Genomic DNA, 21,210 nt, shown 5'->3' with positions numbered 1-21,210 from the left:
TATCCATCATGTTATTGGTATGTATGATGTTTGAGTAAAAGTAAATCTGTATTTTCTGTAATACGTTATATCCCCTGTAATAACTTCTCAGACCAGCTCAATCTAAGGTGCTTTTCTTTGTGATTTTTTTTGTGGAATAACAATAAAATGAAGTCTCATCATCTTAAATGTTTATGCTCACATGTCCACTTTCAAGATGTTGTTTAACCCTAAAGACAATAGTACTGCAAAAGAGAACGTGTTACTATCTAACATTGCAAGTGACACTTAACACAGAGGCAAGAAATAAAGTGTTGGCCCATTTATCCGTAGTTCTTTTATTTGTCATGCTGCTGTTCCTGTCTATAACATGCATGCTGATTGAATATTTGAGTGATTGTGACACAGATTTAGTTTGCATATCAGTTTTTTCTTACATGTAACTATGAAATATTAAATGCTAATTTTTCATAAATTTCAATTGTTACTTGGAAAACAATTCATTGAAAAACTAAAGAAATAGTTAAATGCCAAGTAGTTTTATTGCATATAAAACATAAAAGCAAGTTTATTTTTTTAGCTTTTCAGTGCAATGTTACGGGTATCCAATATACAATATGTCACATACTGTAGACTACCTCATGGAGCCTCTTCCATCATTCTTTCAGGGACGGGGATGGGATCAGGTACAGGTTCACAGCGATCTACCACAGCCTTGATTTCTCCCATTTGGACACTATTGTAGGTCCCCGAGATGGACGTCCATGTGGTCTCCCCGTTGCTGTAGGTGCGGCTGAGGCGTGCAGTGTAAGGGATGTCTGCCCGGTACTTATATGCTACCATACTGATACTGCAGGAGTAGTTTGATGGAACTGTGCACTCAACAGAAACAGTGTGGGTGATCGACTCAATATAAGTGGTGCCCTTGGTGAACTGGACGGTTGTCTCTGCGCTAAACTCGATACCTGTAGAGAAAATTGCGGGGATTCCAGCAGTGATAGTAGTCTTGACGCCCAGTGTGATGGAAAAGCTGATGTCCCATCTGTGCTCCACTTGGTTTGTCTTTGAGAGGGTGGCTGTCCCTTTCACTGACTGGCTCTCATGGTTGGTAATGGAAGACTTGTCCATGGTCTCTGGAGGATATTCAATGATTTTAACCCCATCAGTCTTATACTTAACATCAAATATGTCCTCGGTGTATATATCTTTGTTAAAGGTCAGGACCTGGTAGGTTCTGTACCAATACTCAGAGCCTTTCCAGGGAAGGTAGAAGACCTTATCTTTAACATCCACCCTCCCAAGACCATACTCGTTCTTCCCAACATATACTTCGCCAGTGCAAGTCTTGACTGAATTCGGAGGCACTGAACCGTAGGAGCCGTCTTTCCATTCCATAAACTCAAAGTTGTCTTTGTTCACCAGGATCTCAAAGGACCAAAACACGAATGAGCCACAATACTCTTTCCCATCAGAGGTGTAGAAGCAGCAAGGACCTTTGTCAGGGTTGTAGAAGCCGGCCGAGGAGCCGTATTTGCAAACATAGTCAGTGCGTCCAACGTATCCGTTGTAGATTGAAATTGCTCCATTGGGGAGAGAGCTGTTAAAGGTCTGCCATTCCAGGTTGGTTTGATCAAAGTTGAACGAGGAAGACCGGTCCAGCTCGTTCTCAATCTCAGCAGGAGTTTGAAGAGCTTGATTTGTGGGTTCGTTAGCAGTGATGTTAGGAACCCTGTCCTTCAGACTTGGGTCCAGTAACAGGACTGTATAAAAGAAAGGCACAAATAGGCACAATGTTTAAGTATAAACCAAATGACATCAGTAATCAATCAATGTATTCCTACAGATTTTTGAAAGTCTGGAATAAATGCTTAATAGGGGGGGGGGGGGGGGGTCTAGGTCTAGGTAATAAAACTACAACTTTTGTATGTTTAAGCAATAAAACTACAATTATTTTAGGTTTAGGCAACAAAACTACAACTTCTTTAGGTTTAGGCAATAAAACTACAACTTATTTAGGTTTACGCAACAAAACTACAACTTCTTTAGGTTTAGGCAATACAACTACAACTTATTTATGATCAAGCAATAAATATACAACTTCTTTAGGTTTAGGCAGTAGAACTAAAACTTATTTATGTACAAGCAATAAAACTACAACTTCTTCTTTATCTTTAGGCAATAACACTACAACTTATTTAGGTTTAAGCAACAAAACTACAACTTCTTTAGGTTAAGGTAAAAAAAAACACTTAGTTAAGTTTAGGGAAAAACATTGTAATTTGGGTTAAAATAACTACAAACACAAAGACAACAGCGCCTGACTTTCACTTCGGCTCCTGTCATAATTACTATGGTTGCTAGAGGTCGCTGTCATGTTTTTTTATACCTTCTTTCGGTGATCTATCATGTGAATAGACAATAACACCTACTAATAAGTGTAGTAGGCCCCTATTGATCCACATCTATGGTGCTTATAGCAACTGATAATGCCTATCTAATAGCCTGACAACAGTCTAATTGGCAGCCAATGCTCTCTACATTTTGTGTAAAAGCAATTTCTATCCTCATCCCATTTTAAGAGGACACTTGGAAAAGAAATAGCAACATGAAAAGTCATACAGTAATGGCAGTTTCAGTTTGCCTGGTTCAGTGTTGTTCTCACCGCTGTTTAGAACGGCTGAGGACAGAGACGGCAGGGTCAACAGCAGCAACACTGACAGCTTCATCTGATGAAGAAACACAGAACAAAATCTCTGTTACTCATCCACCAGTTTGTAGCATTAAACCAACCTTAAAATCCAGCCTTGGTGAAAATATTAGAACATCAAATGTTGAGCTACTGACACAGCTCAAAGTCTCAAAGTGTTTGTTTTTAAAGAACATGAGCACAGAAAAACACGACTGTGATCATTGAATTGTCTGTTCATGAATTTGAGATACTTCAGATTTCAAGTTAGTGTGGAAATGATTGCTTTTAATTAGGTGAGTGGCAGTAAATTTCTTCATTAAGTTAACTTTCTACTATTAAAAGTTCAAATTTTCAAATGAATGAGAAATACTCACCATCAGATTTAAAAACCAGTCCAACGTTTCCAGGGTTATATAACTGCCTTACTGCTGAATCAAAAACAAATATGCACTCTCACTTTGTCTGGGCTTCGACTTTGACCATTAAAGATTGGGGTAGAAGTAGAAATCAATAAGCTGTTAAAAAAAAGTGTGTCAGTCAGTCCTTTAATTTGTTAAATAAAGCTTTTGTTAAATGTTTGTGTATCTCCCTTTTTGTTATGGCCACCTGAGCCAGGTCGTAACACTTGTACTTCTTATATTGTAGTTAATAATGCTACATCTTTACATGACTGTGTTTTCATGGGCTTACTGTTTACATATTGTATGTGTTAAAGCTGGTGGAAACAGTTTCATTTTGACAGGACAATTGCAAACTGAGCAAAAACACAGGTTGGCTCATTATTTGTGCAGTAAAAGAACAAAGCTGTATTTACTTTATGTGCTGTTGTTCTGTTTGTTTGGCATCACAGACGCCCTTTTTATCTTTGGATTTTATCATTTACGATGCATGTTTTTTTGCCTTGTTGGACCAAGGGCAAGAACAAAATGAAAAAAAAACCTAGTTGGGACATCCTTCTCTGTAAACACTGTAGTTAAACATTTCTGTTGAATAAACAGGATAAACTCAGGAATACACATAATCTCAAATCAACACCAAGAACATGCTGTTTCCCAACTAAAAATGTTAAACTGCAGTATATTAGAATACAGATTATAAAGTCTACTTTCTCTATATTCAGGGGTAAACTAAAGTTGCTTTAAATTGAAACCATGTAACATAACGGATTAAAGGTTTTGCATTATATATATACACAACATTTTCATAATTGTTACTTATGGCAGCCAAATTAGTACATTTTTTTTAAGTATATATTCATTATAAAAAAGTGCACATGTAGGTATACTTGTTTATTTATAACTGTATATGTGTTAAATTGAAAAATATCATATTTTATATTTTATATTAAATGTTTTTAAACCTTTAAACAGTGTAATTTTGTACTTATTGTGCTGACCCCTGTGGTATCATGCAGTTTTCTGGGTGATTCACCTGTTTGTTCTCTCTGTCAGTGATCGTTAGAGTAACCGCGAACACCTGAGGGTGTCTGCTTATTTAAGTCTGGTTGCAGCTGGCAGCTTTCTCTCTGGCTGACCCTCCATTCTGCTGCTGCTGCAGCTTCATTCCTCTCCCGTTTGTTTTTTTCTTGTTTTGCTTTAATGCACCTTTTTCAACACCACACACTACTGACTTTACTGATATCCACACCCCATACTTTAATTACTTCATTTACCTCTTTATTTTGGTTCAATTTTGTCTAAATTGTTAAATAAAGCTTCTTTTTTACACCATATGACTGTTTAGTTCATACATTAACTAACTAGCATGTATATTTCTGCATCCTGGGGTCCCTAAACAGTCTATCACTGTAAAGCTGAGATTCTTGTGTATTCATGTGTGATGATGTTAGTCCCCATAGGAGACATTTCATTGACCTCACAGTATAAAATGACCTGTGGTGACCTCTAGGATAATCACAGCCTCATGAAACTTTACAGCCACAAACTAGAGACCTAGAGCATTCAGAGGATGGATGGATCAAACTAGAGACCTAGAGCATTCAGAGGATGGATGGATCAGACTAGAGACCTAGAGCATTCAGAGGATGGATGGATCAAACTAGAGACCTAGAGCATTCAGAGGATGGATGGATCAGACTAGAGACCTAGAGCATTCAGAGGATGGATGGATCAAACTAGAGACCTAGAGCATTCAGAGGATGGATGGATCAAACTAGAGACCTAGAGCATTCAGAGGATGGATGGATCAAACTAGAGACCTAGAGCATTCAGAGGATGGATGGATCAGACTAGAGACCTAGTTCATTCAGAGGATGGATGGATCAGACTAGAGACCTAGAGCATTCAGAGGATGGATGGATCAAACTAGAGACCTAGAGCATTCAGAGGATGGATGGATCAGACTAGAGACCTAGAGCATTCAGAGGATGGATGGCTTTCCTAGCTAGAATGACAATAAGGGGGTTTCTGAGCAGTTTACACAACAAAAGTGTTCGCCATCCAATCGCTGAAAAATGCAATTCTTGCAGAAATGTCCAAATGTCAAATCCCATTTTAATCCCAAATCACAGCATGGCTTTTTCTATGGTGTTCCTCAAGGTCTTGGTGTTTAAATGTGGTATTTTGGAGGGATTATTGATCATTTTTATCAATTCTCCAGTGGTAAGAAAAATGGGAATAAACATCATATACTTCAATCACAATGTTCTAAGCCCTTTTACAATTAATTTTAAATAATTAATTAATTCATGCTTATTTCTGATTCATGACTAGAACAACTTGATACACAGTGCTGAACTGCATCTCAAATTAACCTTCAGGTTCCAGCTTTCAGATGATGTACACCACTTCTCTGTGACATCTACTGTTGACCTGCTATCTCCCCCTAAAGACACCCTGAACCCCCTAAAGAAGACATAAACGGCTCTATTGTGGGTCTCAGAGGGTTAAAGGACATGAGCACAGAAAAACATGAGTTTGATCATTGAATTGTCTGATTACTTTTAATTAAGTGATTACAAATTACTTAGCTTACTACTAAAAGGACAACTACTGTACTACAAGTTTTCAAATAAGTGGTTGAAATGTATGAGAAGTACACACCATCAGATTTAAAAAGCAGTCCAATGTATCCAGGGTTATATAACTGCCTTACTGCTGAATCAAAAACTAATATGCTCTCTCTGAGCTTTGACTTAGTAGAAGTAGAAATTAATCAAATAAAATATAAATGTTGTGTGTAAATGGCTCGCAGTGTGAATATTCATCCCTCTTTTATATCAGATTACTTAAAATGTAAACCTGCATCATCGTTATTATTATTGTTGTTGTTGTTATTGTTATTATTAACCCAAAAATGATTCTTTACATACTTTTCATAAAACAAGAGATAACTGAACAATTGACAAAGGGGCACAGGATTAGAAGGTAGAAAATATATTTTAATTCCACTGTGTCTTTAAAGAGGCATAGTTGTTGTTTTTCCAAATGTCTGCATGGTGTTGAACAAACACTGCGCATACTTTCATTTTTTTCAGTCTTGGCTCTGAGAACAGTAAACATGGCGTGAGAGTAGACAGATATCTTAAGATGCATGTTGTTTGTCTCTCTATTTTTTATCAGGTGTTTACCCATCAAGAATGCTGTGCGTGTGAAGCCATAGGGGCAAGTGGGAAAACATGTTTAGTTTATGACTTGGTTGAAGTGATCTTTTAAAAAAAACAAGTGCAGCGCTGGTAACAAAAAACACCGTAAACCATTCAGAAGGATATTTTAATCCTGCAGTGGGCCGACTGTTTTTTGGCATCATTGGGCAAAAATTCCATAATAACCTTTCCATAATATGTTTTCAATGGTGTGTCGTGTTATGTGTATTATACCGTTGCTGTACTTGGAAGAAGCCAAAGACGGTCTAGTCTAATCTAATCTAATCTGCTTTTCAACATTGAGATCACGAGTGAGTCAACCATCAGGAATCATGCATGCCAACTGGCCTCGCCCTCAGTTCCTTATTCAGCCTCTGCAGTATTTATACCAGCCTCGTAACCCCAGTTAGTCAGTTTGGCAAAGCTGTGTGCCTCATGCCTTTGCTTTCTATGTTACTTGTTTCGTGGAGCCCTGTCAACAGATACCTATCAGCCTGACCCTCTGCCTGATCCCTGGACTTCTGACCCTTGTGACTGTAAGTGTACCCATACATTAACTGAACTGATCATGTCTGCTTCTGTCCATGTTTGGGTCTTCATCAGTTGTCATAACAGATTTTCTCCCAAAAACTTTAAACTAAAATGTTTATCTCTCTATCTCTATGTCTCCAACCTACCTGCTGTATTAGCACTGTTTATTCACACAATATTGTTATTATTATTATACTAATTGGACTGTATTTTAAATCTGATTTAGCGCTTCTCTTAAATTTCAACCACTTACTTGACTCATTTGAAAATTAGTAGTTTAGTAGTTCTAGGTTAGTAGTATAAAGTTAATTTATGTAAGCATCTTACTACCACTCACCTCATTAAAAGTAATCATTCAAACACTGCTTGAAGTTACAGATTTACTGTCCTATATCAGATTCTGTATTTCCAAACTTCCTAACTGCAAAAAATGATTTCCCATGAGCAGACTAATCTAAGATGCTCCTCTTTCACATGATCAAACACTTTGAGACTTTTAGCTGTTTCAGTAGTTCAACATTTGATGTTCTGATATTTTCACCAAAGCTGGATTTTAAGATCTGTTTAATTCTACAAACTAGTGGGAAGTGTAACAGTGATTTTTGTTATCTGCAGCTGAAGCTGAGTGTTGCTGATAATGGCCCAGATACCAGCTCCGTCCTCAGCCAGCCTAAACAGCTGTGAGGAGAAAGACGACGAACCAGGTAAACTGAAACTGCTATTACAGTAAGAATTTACAGAATGTTGCTGTTTCTTTTCCAAATGTCCTCATTTATCCGTCCATCCATTATCTTCCATTTATCTGGGGCCGGGTCGCAAGGGCAACCTACCAAGGAATCTCAGCCGCTTGTATCCGCGATCTCATTCTTTCGGTCACTACCCAAAGGTCATGGCCATAGATGAGGGTTGGAATGTTGATGGACTGGTAGATCGAGAGCTTTGTCTTCCAGCTCAGCTCCCTCTTCTTCACAATGTTTGCATAACAAACCACAGATATCGATCTATTTTCTAACAAGAGCACGGATGAAAACAATGAGCTCTCTGGATTATCCAGAGTAGACAAATAAAGTTTATATCTTCTAAAGTCTTTTTAGTACAAAATTCCCTTTTTGTGTTACTATTCCTCTGCTGTCTTTAGATTAAAAAAAAAAAAAAAAAAAAAAATTTATGTAAAAGGGGACATAGTCAAAAATATAGATTCAAATATTCTTCAGTCAATTTGATGAAACTGTGTTGTATGCACAGCACTTCGACATGTGTAGAAATCTAGAGCTCGACAGACCTCGGTGCCTAGTTACGGTTGCTAAGCTATGGTTGGACAGTCGCTGTTTGGGCGAGGGGTTTAGCAATTGGTCAGTTTGGCTACTGCTAAAATTCATGACAGCAGACAGTCAATCACTAACCTCCAACACCGTCCTCATCACAAGAGAGCAAGACAATTTGATAAGTGATTTAAAAATAATTTCGAGGTATACATTTTGCTTTTCGCTTTCCACTGGCCAGTTTTTATCACAAATTTAGCTTAAAGCATTAGGAATAAATCGATTGATTACATATTTACTTAAACATTGTTTCTATCTGTGCCTTTTTCCTTTCTTTTATACAGTCCTGTTACTGAACCCAAGTCTGGAGGACAAGGTTCCTCAAATCACTGCTTACGAATCGACAAATCAAGCTATTACGGCTATAAGAGCAGTTGTTCTCAAAGGGGTTGAGAACGAGCTGAACCGGTCTTCCTCGTTCAACTTTGATCAAACCAACCTGGAGTGGCAGACCTTTGATGGCTCTCTCCCCAATGGAGCAGTTTCAATCTACAACGGATACGTTGGACGCACTGACTACGTTGCCAAATATGGGAACGAGGCTGGCTTCTACAACCCTGACAAAGGTCCAATCTGCCACGCCTATAGAAATAAAGAGCTTCCTGGCTCCCCATTTGAGATCCTGGTGAACAAAGACAACTTTGAGTCTTTGGAATGGAAAGATGGCTCCTATGGTTCAGTGCCTCCGAATTCAGTCAAGACCTGCTCCAGTAAAGACATATATGTTGGGAAGAACAAGTACGGTCTTGGGAAGGTGCATGTTAAAGATAAGGTCTTCTACCTTCCCTGGGAAGGTTATGAGTATTGGTACAGAACCTACCAGGTCCTGACCTTTAACTCAGATGTAATCAGCGAGAACATATCTGATGTTAAGTATAAGACTGATGGGGTTAAAATCATTGAGTATCCTCCAGAGACCATGGACAAATCTACCATCAACAACAATGGCCGCAGGTTAGTGACAGGGACAGCCACCCTCTCAAAGACAACTCAAGTGGAGCAAAGGTGGGACACCAGCTTTTCCATCACACTGGGCGTCAAGACTACCATCACTGCTGGAATCCCCGCAATTTTCTCTGCAGGTATCGAGTTAAGCGCGGCGACAACCTTCCAGTTCACCAAGGGGACCACTCATATTGAGTCGAAAACCTACGCTCTATCTGTTAACTACAAAATCCCAGGAAACCACTCCTGCACTGTCAGAATGCTGGCATATAAGTACGGGGCAGACATCCCTTACACTGCACGGGTCTGCCGCACCTACAGGAACGGGGAGACCACATGGACGTCCATCTCGGGGACCTACAATAGTGTCAAAGTTGCAGAAGTCCAGGCTTTTGTGGATCCCTGTGAACCTCTACCTATTGCCATGTATTGATCCCGAGGGAAATCCCGGGGGACAAAGGCTTTCCTGAGTCTGTCTGTGGAGCACTTGGGAAGCAGTAGCCTGCCGCTAAACGAGCTCCTCTGTTTGGTGATGACGGCGTGCAGAGGATGGCTGGCGTTGTCCAGTATGGCCAGCAGTCTGTTGAGTGTTCTTTCCTCTGCCACCGTCACCAGAGAGTCGAGCTCCATGCCGACCACAGAGCCGACCCGCCTGATCAGCTTGTTTATTATATGTATCAGCTTGTTTATTGTATGTATCAGCGTGTTTATTATATGTATCAGTGTGTTTATTATATGTATCAGCTTGTTTATTGTATGTATCAGCGTGTTTATTATATGTATCAGTGTGTTTATTATATGTATCAGCTTGTTTATTGTATGTATCAGCGTGTTTATTATATGTATCAGCGTGTTTATTATATGTATCAGCTTGTTTATTGTATGTATCAGCGTGTTTATTATATGTATCAGCGTGTTTATTATATGTATCAGCTTGTTTATTATATATCAGCGTGTTTATTATATGTATCAGCTTGTTTATTATATATTAGCTTGTTTATTATATGTATCAGCGTGTTTATTATATGTATCAGCGTGTTTATTATATGTATCAGCTTGTTTATTATATGTATCAGCTTGTTTATTATATATTAGCTTGTTTATTATGTATACGTAACATTATTACGTAATACATAACATTATTAACATCATTTATTATGTATTACGTAACATTGTATAGAAAAGCTAAAACAATATAAACCTGCTTTTATGTTTTATATGCCTTAATGTATTCTATAAGACAATAAAACTACTTGGCATTTAACTATTTCTTCAGTTTTTCAACAAATTGCTTTCCAGGCAACAAATGGAATTTATGAGAAATTAGCATTTTATATATATATATATATATATATATTTTTATTATTTCTTTTTCACATATTGTTACTTTTAAAAAAATAAACATAAATGCAAATTAACTCTGTGTCTACATACCATCTGTCAATACCGTCTACGAGGGATGCGGGATTGTTTTCCTCCTAAAAGGGGTGTGGCGATGAGAGCCTACTCTGGATTGACTCATTAACATAATGCATTCCCTAAAAAAATCCCTTCTTTTCTTTATATAAATTTGAAATAGGACAATATTATATTATCAGACACGACAAAATTATAGTTGATTATGTCTATAAAGTTAAATTATTAAAATTGAGTGTAAAAAGAAAATAATGCTTTGTACTTTTAACTTAACAGTTCATAGACAATACAAAAAACTTCAAATACACATCAAATACATAATAAAATCAATACATTGCTCTTAAGCTTTTACTACCTTTTCAGTCAGTTTTGGCGCTCCATACGTACGGCATCAAAAAGTGTCACAAATGAAGAACTTACAATTATTTCTAAGTTGCTCTGGTTAAAATGCACACAGTGAGTTTTTCTAGTAATTTATATTCATTTATCTATGTACTGTACACATCTCTGCTGACTGAGTATAATTTAGTTGTTTTAAGCACTCACCAGAAAAAGAAAATTAAGTGTAATCTGATCATTTCAGTGTCAAACATTAAAGCTGAAGTCGGCGAGATTGGAGCAAATATGATTAAAGAAAGTTATATTTATAAAACGGTCGCTATATCGTGACAGTAGTATGAAACAGATAACCTGAAAAAAATCATGTTCCTCTGTGTCCTCCGGTGCTCCTAACGGCATCTGCAAGATTTCACATACCGGAGGAAAACAAGCAGTCAGAGCTGATCTGAGGTCTGCTGTCCAGCTGCCGTCTATGAGAGCCGGCTGTCAATCACTCGCAAACTCCAACCAAACGGTCAAACTAGGCAGCGCTGATCAAATATGAATCAATATTCTGTTACGTTAATGCCTATTTCTCTCCTCAGATGTTCTCAGAATCATCTTGTAGTGCACGGTTTAGCTGTGAAATGAGAAAGTTTGTGACGCCGCAGCCTTGTTGAGATCTGTTGAAGGAACGCCAAGATCTGGTCACATGACCAAAGCACAGCCAATAGGAACGCTCTCTCAATGAAATGACCTGTGATTGGTCAAAGTCTCCCGTCACGGGCTAGATGTTCTAAAGCCTGAAAACAGAGCCATGAGGAGGAGCAGAAGTCTAGTCATCTCTCAGAACACTTGAATTACAATATGCTGAAAGGTTATTATGGAATTTTGCTCAATGATGCCAAAAATATATACTGCCTACTGAAGCTTTAACAATAGCAAAAACTGTAGTAAAGTATTGTTGGTATTTATGTATTTCTACTTAAGAAAATGTAATGAAAATACTCATCAGTTTGAATGTTTTAATACAACTGTAATTCATGTGAGTAGAAAATACTGACTCTGCCTTAAAACAGCAGTGTACTGTGTTCAGCAATGTTATTGCTGCCATTCTGCATAATGAGCTGGAGACTCAAGAAGACGTCTCATCTTGAGACTACGAGTGTTGAGCAGTAAGTTTTCATTCAGTGCCATCTACTGGATTTATTTGATATTTCAGCTGCTTCATAAGCATCTGCTTTGTTTTTACAGTTTACTATAGTTTTTGCTGTTGTTAATGTTTGACACTGAAATGATCAGATTACACTTAATTTTCTGGTGAGTGCTTATAACAACTAATTTAGAAAGTAGAAATGTGTAAATACTAACAATTAAAGTATTAAAACAAACTTAATGTGTATTTTTATGAATAGAAAATATCATTTAGATTTTTTGGCTTTTGGACCTGCAGTGTGTGTTCTATCTGCGTTGCTTGTTTTTCATGATTTTTAGACTTTTTCTACTAACAAAATGCTTGATTATTTTAATGAGTGTGCTGTTGAATCGACACTAATCAATGCAACGCACAAAGGAAAGCTCCAATTACGTCTCAGAAAACAAACAAAAAAGAGAACATTTAGCCGTCTCTTTATTAAGTTGAATTGGTAGTGAGACAGCCCACAGATTATATCATTTACTGTCAGTATTGTATGTTGATGTCTTTTATACTAAATGCAAAAACACTAGAGGCCTATAAAGATAATTATATACTGTATACACTGAGTATGCAGAATGGAAATGGCACACAGCATTTTAATATGCTTATATTTTTAATTTCAGAGGTTAAACTTCTGGACACAAGATGTCCCTAGCTTCACTAAAAAGTCCAAACATCAAGTTTACAAAAGACAAGTCAAAGGTTTTACCTGTAGTTAAATGTTATCAATATTTATTGTCAAAGTATAACTTACTAACGATACACAAAAATTCATGATTCAGTGCGTAACTTGATTTTGGGGAAAAAGTTCAGTGGTTTTGAATAATGTTTAACTGCACAGCATGAGTTTGTAAAGACTAGTCCACTGTCAGGTCAGTGGGGTGGAAGAGTTTAATAATAGGCTAATAACAGTGAGTTGAACCCCCACGTTATTACACAAATACTATGTAAAATACTATGTCAGAGTGGATCTTCTGATTTGCCACGCATTTAACATAAAGAACTGTTATCTTGAGATCATCAATCAGTCAAGAACCTGGGGCAATTGTCATTTAGCTTGCACGTTACAGTAGTGAATAGACTTCACTTTGTCTTCATTGCTTCTGGGGGAAATATCTTTCTCCAACCGTTTTCACATTCACATTGCCTGCCAGCTGACACCATACGCCTGGAGCTGTTTCACTCATCAAATTCCACTGAAAGAAAAGTAGCACTCACCTTTTTTCATCTCTCTTTTGTCTAATGTAAATGGGTTCTCTGGGTACCCAAGAGTCTCCCCTTTACAGACATGTCCACTTTATGATAATCACATGCAGTTTGGGGCAAAATCCATGCAGTCATTTTCACCATTCTAAAAATGGTGTGTTTGAATATTTCTGCATATTGGGGTCCTTAAACAATCTTGGAATTGCATCAGTTGTGAATGACTGTAAAGCTGAGACTCTTGTGGATCCAATGAGCCCAACTGTATTCAGGTGTGATGATGTTAGTCCCCATAGGAGCCCATTTTTGCCATGTTTTTAGGAGTAAAATGTTCTATAAATCAGGCTATTAATGATATATGAACAAACCCCTATGTAAAAACCTTCAGAATATAGATAGGAATGAAACAGTAAAGTTTGGTGTATATACAGTAAGCTCTACTGTACAGGAGATGACTCAGAGTATGAGAACATTTGAAGTTGACTGCCATTTAGACAATAATTTTGTATTTCAAGTTTTCAGAAATCTTATGTTTAAATATGCAAATGAGGCCTTATCACACATACACCTGTGTAATATTCATGCCTCAATGAGGCCAAACTCAACACTCATGCGTTATCCTCTGGTGGACAGGCGGGTCTACACGTTTTGGCGTGATATTGGGTTGGTAATCTACAGACACAAATGAGTGTAGTAAAATAAATACCTAAATGTGTATTTTGCAAGTTTTCTTTCCACTAGTCTGAAAGAAGACACGTCATGGACACAAAATAGCCCAAAATCTCAAAATTGACCAGTGCAGGAAGAACAATGTTCTTGGATTGGAGAGTGTTGCATGTTTATTTGCGTTTACTGCCAGTATCTTGGGAGTTTTACAGTGTAAATTATGTGTTATCTACTCTGAAAGTCCTCAACACTCCTTCATAGTTCACTGAAAGATTCCCACAATGCAACAAGGTGGTTTCAGTGAAAAACCTGTCTTTGAGATTGACATCAAATGACTTGAGGGGACAGGTGTAAAATCAGAGATACTTTATTGACCCCCGAGGGGATCTCTGTTCCTCAGTTGATTCAAGGGGTGGGAAAACGAACACCCAATCCACAGAGAGAGCACGTGGCAAACATGATCAGTTTTCTGAAATGTTATGTGGGCGGCTGTGGCTCAGAGGGTAGAGCAGGTTGTCCACCAATCGGAAGGTCGGTGGTTCGATCCCTGGCTGCTCCGGGTCACAGGTCGATGTGTCCTTGAGCAAGACACTTAACCCCAAATTGCTCCCGAAGGCATAGCCATCGGTGTGTGAATGAGTATTTAGATTAGATCCTGATGGGCAAAGTTGGCACCTTAGCAGCCTCTGCCATCAGTGTATGAATGTGTGTGTGAATGGGTGAATACTGACATGTAGTGTAAAGCGCTTTGAGTGGTCGGAAGACTAGAAAAGCGCTATATAAATGCAAGTCCATTTACCATTTATGTATATAAATATGCAAATGATGCATTACCATGCTGGCTGACCTGCAGCGAATCCTGGTTGAGGATTGAGGAATGGAACGCCATCCCACAGCAACGTGTGACCAGGTTGGTGACCAGCATGAAGAGGAGGTGCCAGGCTGTTGTGGCTGCGTATGGATCTTCCACCGCTACTGATGCTCCTGACGGTGGATTAAATTAATTAAGTGTTAAATTGCCAATATGTCTTGTTGTTAGAGAGTTCAATCATCCAATCCACCAAACAACTCAAAACAAGAGTCAACACCAACAGGAGAATACACTGTTTACCATTGGCAGAGCATTTTGGCAAATATCTCCCCATAATCAGCTGTGCTGCTCGTCCCAAAAATGCATGATCCTTACAAGTTGAACATCATTGTGAAGGTAAATAAACAGGCTTTCCAACGATGTAAAACACAATGCCAATTAGCATTGATACAACAGAGAAATAGTCGACCAAACACAAACTTTTTTTTCCAAGTTTATATGCTCATGTGCATAAATTTCCAGAACAGAAATCTGAACATTGGATAAAGCCGGGCTCAAAATTCCTGTTTCATTTTGTTGACATATTAGAGTAAAAGGTTTTTACAGAGAGAAGTTTGGATATCTCTTTTTATCGCTCCGTAAATCAGAAAATACTGTTAACAGCTATTCAAATAATTCATTTTTGCCATGTTTTTAGGAATAAAATGTTCGATAAATTAGGCTATGAATGACAATTAACAAACCCCTCTTCAGAATATAGATAGGAATGAAACTGGACCGGAGGAGAGGTGGATGGGTCTTTCAACCTTTTTAATAAAGTCCCCTCCATGGAGATGGAGTATGCAATGTCCACCATCAGGAAACATGAATGACATCACCAGGGAGAACGGAGGAAACTGGAGGAACAAGAATGAAGATAATAATCCCCCCCACCTGAGCTTCCCCGCCCATCTCCCCACCTTTACCTGATTTCATCATCAGCCTCTACAGTACTTATACCAGCCTCTTTCTGCTATCTGTCACCAGTTTCTTGGAACCTGGTCACCTGTCACCTGCCTACCTGCCAGCCTGCCCCTCTGCCTGATCCCTGGACTTCTGAACCTTGTGAGTTTTTGCAACTTACCCATACATTAACTGAACTGATCATGTCTGCTTTTGTCTGTGTTTGGGTCTTTCCCTTGTTGCCTTGCACACGCCAGCACACATGAGTAGTGATAACAGATTTTCTCTCAAAAACTTTAAACTCAATTTTTTTACTTTATCTTCATTCATGCTATTTATTCATTAAAATATAAATTTAAAAAAAGTGTCTTACCTACCTGCTGTGTCTACACTGACTAATCAACCTATAATATCATGATTATTATTATTATACTGACACATTCCCAAACTTCCCAAGTGCAAAAAATGATTTTCCATGAGCAGACAATCTAAAGATGCTCATCTTTCACATGATCAAAGTCTTGTTTTTCTGTGCTCATGTTCTTTAAAACAAACTCTGCCTTTTAGCTGTCTGAGTAGCTCAATGTCACAAAAGTGTGAGGTTCTTATTTTGGATACCAGCAATTAAAAGGTGTTTCCATTGTTAAGAAAAGACCCGATGTAATCAGTTTAAAAGATTTATTTAAACTGCTAAAATTGTCACCATAAAACAGATAAATAAAACCAGTTAAAACAGAGCTAATTGGAATAAACTACAATAAAATGTCCTTAAAATGGAGGTGCAAAGTCCAAGTGCACAGCGGGCAATAAATAGTTCAAGAAAGGGGAGTATTTTAGTCTTAAGATGTCAAAGGGGGGAAAGGGGGTCCCGAGGCCGTCGGCTCCTCTGCTGGCCCTGCAGCTCTGCTGCACCCTCGTCGTCGTTGGCGCTACGGAGAGAAAACGGGAACCTCAGTGGCCAGCGCACACACACAGTAGCAGCTCACACACACCAGAGATTGCTTGGTTCTCTCGTCCTGGCCGCCCTGTCACTCTGTCGGCCGTGTTCCTGGAGCAGACAGTACCGGTGAAGCCGCCTCTGTCTGTCTCGTCCTGCAGCGGTTCGTCTGTTACCGCGTCCTGGCCGTCCTGTATTACAATGTTCTGGCTGATTGTAAGACTTAAAAAAATTCCTGAATCCGGATCATGATCCTGATCGCCACCAAAATCAAATAGATTGTTCATTGTGCCACACCCCACCCCTCCAAAACATTTCATTCACTCTGGTGAAATCATAACCTCCTTCCTAGGCCTTTGGCCTTGGTGGAGGTAATAACAATGCTTCTGTTCTGTGTTTCATCTGCAGCTGAAGCTGAGTGTTACTAACGATGGCTACACCAGGTAAAGTCAAGCTGCCGTTACAGTATGATATTTCCATGCAGCTGTTTCTTTTCCATGTGTCCTCATTTAAACGTCACTTAAAATGGGATGAAAAGAAATTGCTTTTACAAAAAATGTAGGGAGCAAAAAGATTATGAAAACAGAGGGAAAAAAGGAATCTTATGGAACTAGAAGAGTGACAGTAAACACTCAGATGAGTCCATTCCTTACACTTTTTCCAAACTCTTTATCTTAATTTTACAGTGCATGCAAAGCGCTTCAACATGTGGAGAAATCCAGAGCTTGAGAGACCGCCGTGCCTAGTTACAGTTGCTAAGCTATGGTTGGACAATCACTTCTTCGGCATTTAGTATTTGGTCAGTTTGGCTACTTCTAAAATTCATGACAATTTGATAAGTGATTTAAATATAATTTTGAGGTAAATGTTTTGCTCTTCACTCTCCATTGGCCAGTTTTTGTTTTGCCCTATAAAGCATTCATTCCAAGCTTGTCTATTTTAAAAAAGTTTTGGGAATACATTGATTGATTTCTGATGTAAGTTGGTTTATACATAACACTGTTCCTATCTATGCTTTCTCAAAGTGACCTTTGAACAAACCAACCTGAAATGGGAGACCTTTGACGGCTCTATCCCCGACGGAGCCGTTTCAATCTACAATGGATACCAAAAACGCACCGACTACGTTGCCAAATATGGGATCGCGGCCGGATTCTACAACCCTAACATGGGTTCTCACTGCCACTACGCCTATGGAGACAAAGAGCATTTTGGCTCCCCATTTGAGATCCTGGTGAACAAAGATGACTTTGAGTCTTTGAAGTGGAAGAATGGCTCCTACGGTTCAGTGCCTGCAAATTCAGTCTACACCTCCCCCGATAAAATGTATGTTGGGAAGAACGAGTATAGTCTTGGGAAGGTGGATGTTAAAAATGAGGCCTTCTTCTATGCCTCTGGAGGTAATGAGTATTGGTACAAGAACTACCAGGTTCTGACCTTTAACTCAGATGTAATCAGCGAGCACATTTCTGATGTCAAGTATGAAACTGATGATCTTAAAATCATTCAGTATCCTCCAGAGATCTTGACCAAGTCTGCCATCACCAACAATAGCAACCATCCAGTGAAACAGACAGCCACCCTCTCAAAGTCAATCCAAGTGGAACAAAGGTGGGACACCAGCTTTTCAATAACAGCAGGCGTCACGACTGGCATCACTGCCGGAATCCCAAATATTGGCGAAGCAAGTGTCGAGGTTAGCGTGGAGACAACCCTCCAGTTCTCGAAGGGGACCAGTCATACCGAGTCAAACACCTACTCTGTTGCTGTTGAGTGCACAGTCCCACCAAAAAATTACTGCAATGTCAATATGGTGGCGCATAAGTACGGGGCAGACATCCCTTACACTGCACGCCTCAAACGCACCTACAGGAACGGGGAGACCAAGTGGACGTCCATCACCGGGACCTACAAAGGCGTCACCGTGGGAGAAGTCCGGGCTGTGGTGGATCCCTATGAACCTCTGTAGGCCCTGTCCCTGAAAGAATAATGGAAGAGGCTCCATGAGTTACAGTATCTGACATATTGAATGTTGGATACCCGTAATGAAAACCTAAAAAAAAATAAGTTTTATTTTTGCTTTAATTTAGCATTTATCGATTTCTTCAGTTTTTCAACAAATTGTTTACCAGGCACCAAATGTATTTTTGAGGTATCACCTATAATGTCAGAGATACACACCCCCAAAACCTACCCTAATTCAGAGTTTAACCAATTAATTAATTAATTGACTTTAATTGACTAACCAATTGAAAATTACAGAAATACTTGGAAACATTGTTGTGAAACTGGTGAATCGGTATGATTTCTTTTCTTCTATTGAGCTTAGAGTGATTTAGTCTCAGATAAGATTTTATTCCACATATATAATCCCATATGTCTTTGTGCTCATTTAATAGTGATAACAAGTAGTTGATTTTCTTTCATTCTTCAATATGTAATCCTGTGTGCTTTTATATTCACTGGTTAGTAAAAATATGTAAGAAAGGCTTTTTTCTTAGAGGTGTTACGTGTCTAATAGTTTGTTGATGTTTAGGTTGTTAACCATACATGGATCTGGAGTAAAAAAGTATAAATAAGGGGAGACAACAGATTATAGGAGGCTTTTTTGACTCTGAGGATATTTTTGACTTTTTCTTTTGGGCATTTTGAAGCTTTTGGGGATCTTTTGAGATTTTACTGGGTGTTTTGGTTCCTTTTCGTATCATTCAATTCATGTAACCAGTAATCTTCATATTATCTTTAAAAACCAATAAAACTGGATTGTATTCTGTACATTCCAACCAAAGTCCTGTCTTGCTCATCTCTGAGGGTGTCTGCTTGGTGTCCTTAAGGTAAGGTAAGAGAGGCCTTCCCCTGGGATAGGCTGACAATTAAAATGTAATTGTTATGAATTACAATAGCAAAGCTGAATACTTGCTAAGGTTTAAGTTGTGTTGTTTACTTTGTCTTGACTTGCTAAATGGGGTTAGCTTGGTTTGTTTGATGTTCTACTGGTTGAGTTGTGTTTTATGTTGCTTATAATATCAAGGCTTAAACAAAGTTGTGTGTTTTGGTGTACATTAGGTGTTAGATTGGCATCCAAATTAGGGGTGATGGGGCCAGGGTCCTGAAGCTGTCCTTCATAACCGAGCGAGGCTCCCAACCGACATAGGGTTCCTCCTCCAGGATGGACTTTAAAAACTCCAGGAGTACTTCCAGTCTCCCAACACCTATTGCATACACATTTCTGTAGCATACTAAAATGCAAGACCTGAAATAAGCAATACATCAGCAGCTGGTGTTTTTAAGCCTTGCTGAACTCCTGCCTCCCTGAGCAGGCTGAGACGGTCTACTTGTAGATTTTTGGAGGTCCATTCGAAACCTAGGTCAGAGGTTGCAGAACAGCCGTTTTCCAGTGCTTTATCCACACTGGAAGGGGGCACCTGTTATACTAGGCTGTATGCCAAAACACTATGAAAATAACACATTTCATATTTCATTGTTATATAGTTACAAAAGTTATAAAATAAACTGACATGTAAACTAAATCTGTGTCACAATCACTCAAATATTCAATCAACGTGCATGTTACAGTCAGGAACAGCAGCATTACAGTGGTATGAAAGATTGTTGTTAGTGAAATATTCAGAAATAAGACGAAGAGATAAAAAGAAAGATAAAATATGTTCAAAGTGTCACTTGCAGTGTTAGATAGTAACAGGTTATTGAGTCTCTGTTGCAGTTCTATTGTCTTTAGGGTTAGTAACATCTTGAACGTTGAAGTGTGAGCATAAAAATTTAAGATGATGAGACACAATTTTATTAAGAAGAGCACTTTTTTATGGAGCTGGTTTGTAACGGGTATGTAACCGGTTCTTCTACTGCATAATTAGGAAATGAATGTTAGTATTTTGAAGGGAAGGCAATAAATAAAGTAAATAACAAATAACTGATCACATATTTACATTTAAGTTGCCCAACACTGGCCATCTGCCTACTTGCTGCTGAGTATTTAAATTGAACCGAAAGGACAGGGAAATAGCAGAACTTGAGTGTGCAACTATTGCCATAAACGCCGCCCTTCTCAATGATAATTCTTTTGTGGAATAACAATAAAATTTGGTCTCTAGCCTAAAGACAATAGAACTGCAAAAGAGACTCAGTAACCTGTTAATATCCAACACTGCAAGTGACACTTTGAACATATTTCGTAAGTAACAATGAAATATTAAATGCAATTTTTTCAGGAATTTCATTTGTTGCTTGGAAAACAATTCATCACGATATGTCAAGTAGGCTACATAGTGCCTCTTCCATCACTCTTTTAGGGACATGGTCTCTAGTTTTATTTCTGACTTATGACTAGAACAGCTTGACACACAGTGCTGAGCTGCATCTCAAATTAATCTTCAGGTTTGCTTTCAGATGATGTTCATCACTTCTATGTGACATCTACTGTTGACCTGCTATCTCCCCCTAAAGACCTCCTGTACCCGCCTAAAAAAGACGAAAAAGGGTACCAATGGATTCCTTAAGTTATATATATATGTATATATATATTCTAGAATGGGATCAATGAAGTATTTCTGATTGTGATATTTATTTAAAGTTTCCTTGCCGGAGGGAGGGAAGGTCATCCCGAAGCTTTCCGCTGTATTTATACCCTC

At 38.5% G+C, this 21,210-nt stretch overlaps 3 protein-coding genes and 1 long non-coding RNA gene across 9 annotated transcripts; 3 read left to right on the top strand and 1 right to left on the bottom strand.

Annotated features, from left to right (window-relative positions):
* Positions 1 to 297: 297 nt before the first annotated feature.
* On the bottom strand, positions 298 to 5,740 carry LOC119492973 (natterin-3-like). Of its 2 annotated transcripts, none has more exons than XM_037777909.1 (3): positions 5,731 to 5,740; positions 2,642 to 2,705; positions 298 to 1,739 (listed from the first exon to the last, which is right to left on the bottom strand). In XM_037777909.1, the coding sequence occupies exons 1-3, from the start codon at positions 5,731 to 5,733 to the stop codon at positions 619 to 621; spliced, it is 1,188 nt and encodes a 395-aa protein (XP_037633837.1). In that variant the 5' UTR covers positions 5,734 to 5,740; the 3' UTR covers positions 298 to 618. The 2 variants fall into 2 exon arrangements, with proteins under 2 accessions (XP_037633837.1, XP_037633836.1); XM_037777908.1 differs by lacking the exon at positions 5,731 to 5,740 and adding an exon at positions 3,043 to 3,132.
* On the top strand, positions 1,933 to 2,211 carry LOC119493009. The gene is made up of 2 exons (XR_005207889.1): positions 1,933 to 2,115; positions 2,179 to 2,211. It is a non-coding gene; the product is annotated as an uncharacterized LOC119493009 (long non-coding RNA).
* A 933-nt stretch (positions 5,741 to 6,673) lies between the features above and the next one.
* On the top strand, positions 6,674 to 10,334 carry LOC119492974 (natterin-3-like). Its single transcript, XM_037777910.1, has 3 exons — positions 6,674 to 6,808; positions 7,419 to 7,507; positions 8,410 to 10,334. Exons 2-3 carry the CDS (start codon positions 7,441 to 7,443, stop codon positions 9,501 to 9,503), a joined length of 1,161 nt encoding a protein of 386 aa, XP_037633838.1. The 5' UTR covers positions 6,674 to 6,808; positions 7,419 to 7,440; the 3' UTR covers positions 9,504 to 10,334.
* LOC119492982 (natterin-3-like) lies at positions 6,720 to 19,349 on the top strand. Of its 5 annotated transcripts, XM_037777924.1 has the most exons (5): positions 6,751 to 6,783; positions 15,756 to 15,790; positions 16,192 to 16,193; positions 16,970 to 17,004; positions 17,587 to 19,349. In XM_037777924.1, exons 4-5 carry the CDS (start codon positions 16,992 to 16,994, stop codon positions 18,528 to 18,530), a joined length of 957 nt encoding a protein of 318 aa, XP_037633852.1. In that variant the 5' UTR covers positions 6,751 to 6,783; positions 15,756 to 15,790; positions 16,192 to 16,193; positions 16,970 to 16,991; the 3' UTR covers positions 18,531 to 19,349. The 5 variants fall into 5 exon arrangements, with proteins under 5 accessions (XP_037633851.1, XP_037633850.1, XP_037633852.1 ...); XM_037777922.1 differs by lacking the exon at positions 16,192 to 16,193 and having other exon boundaries at positions 6,747 to 6,783; positions 15,756 to 15,786; XM_037777920.1 differs by lacking the exon at positions 6,751 to 6,783 and having other exon boundaries at positions 15,469 to 15,790.
* Positions 19,350 to 21,210: the final 1,861 nt, after the last annotated feature.

Source organism: Sebastes umbrosus, chromosome 8 (assembly GCF_015220745.1).
Source record: "Sebastes umbrosus isolate fSebUmb1 chromosome 8, fSebUmb1.pri, whole genome shotgun sequence".
NCBI classification, from domain to species: domain Eukaryota; kingdom Metazoa; phylum Chordata; class Actinopteri; order Perciformes; family Sebastidae; genus Sebastes; species Sebastes umbrosus.
The sequence above is the reverse complement of the archived record's forward strand: the minus strand, read 5'-3'. Positions and strand labels throughout refer to the sequence as shown.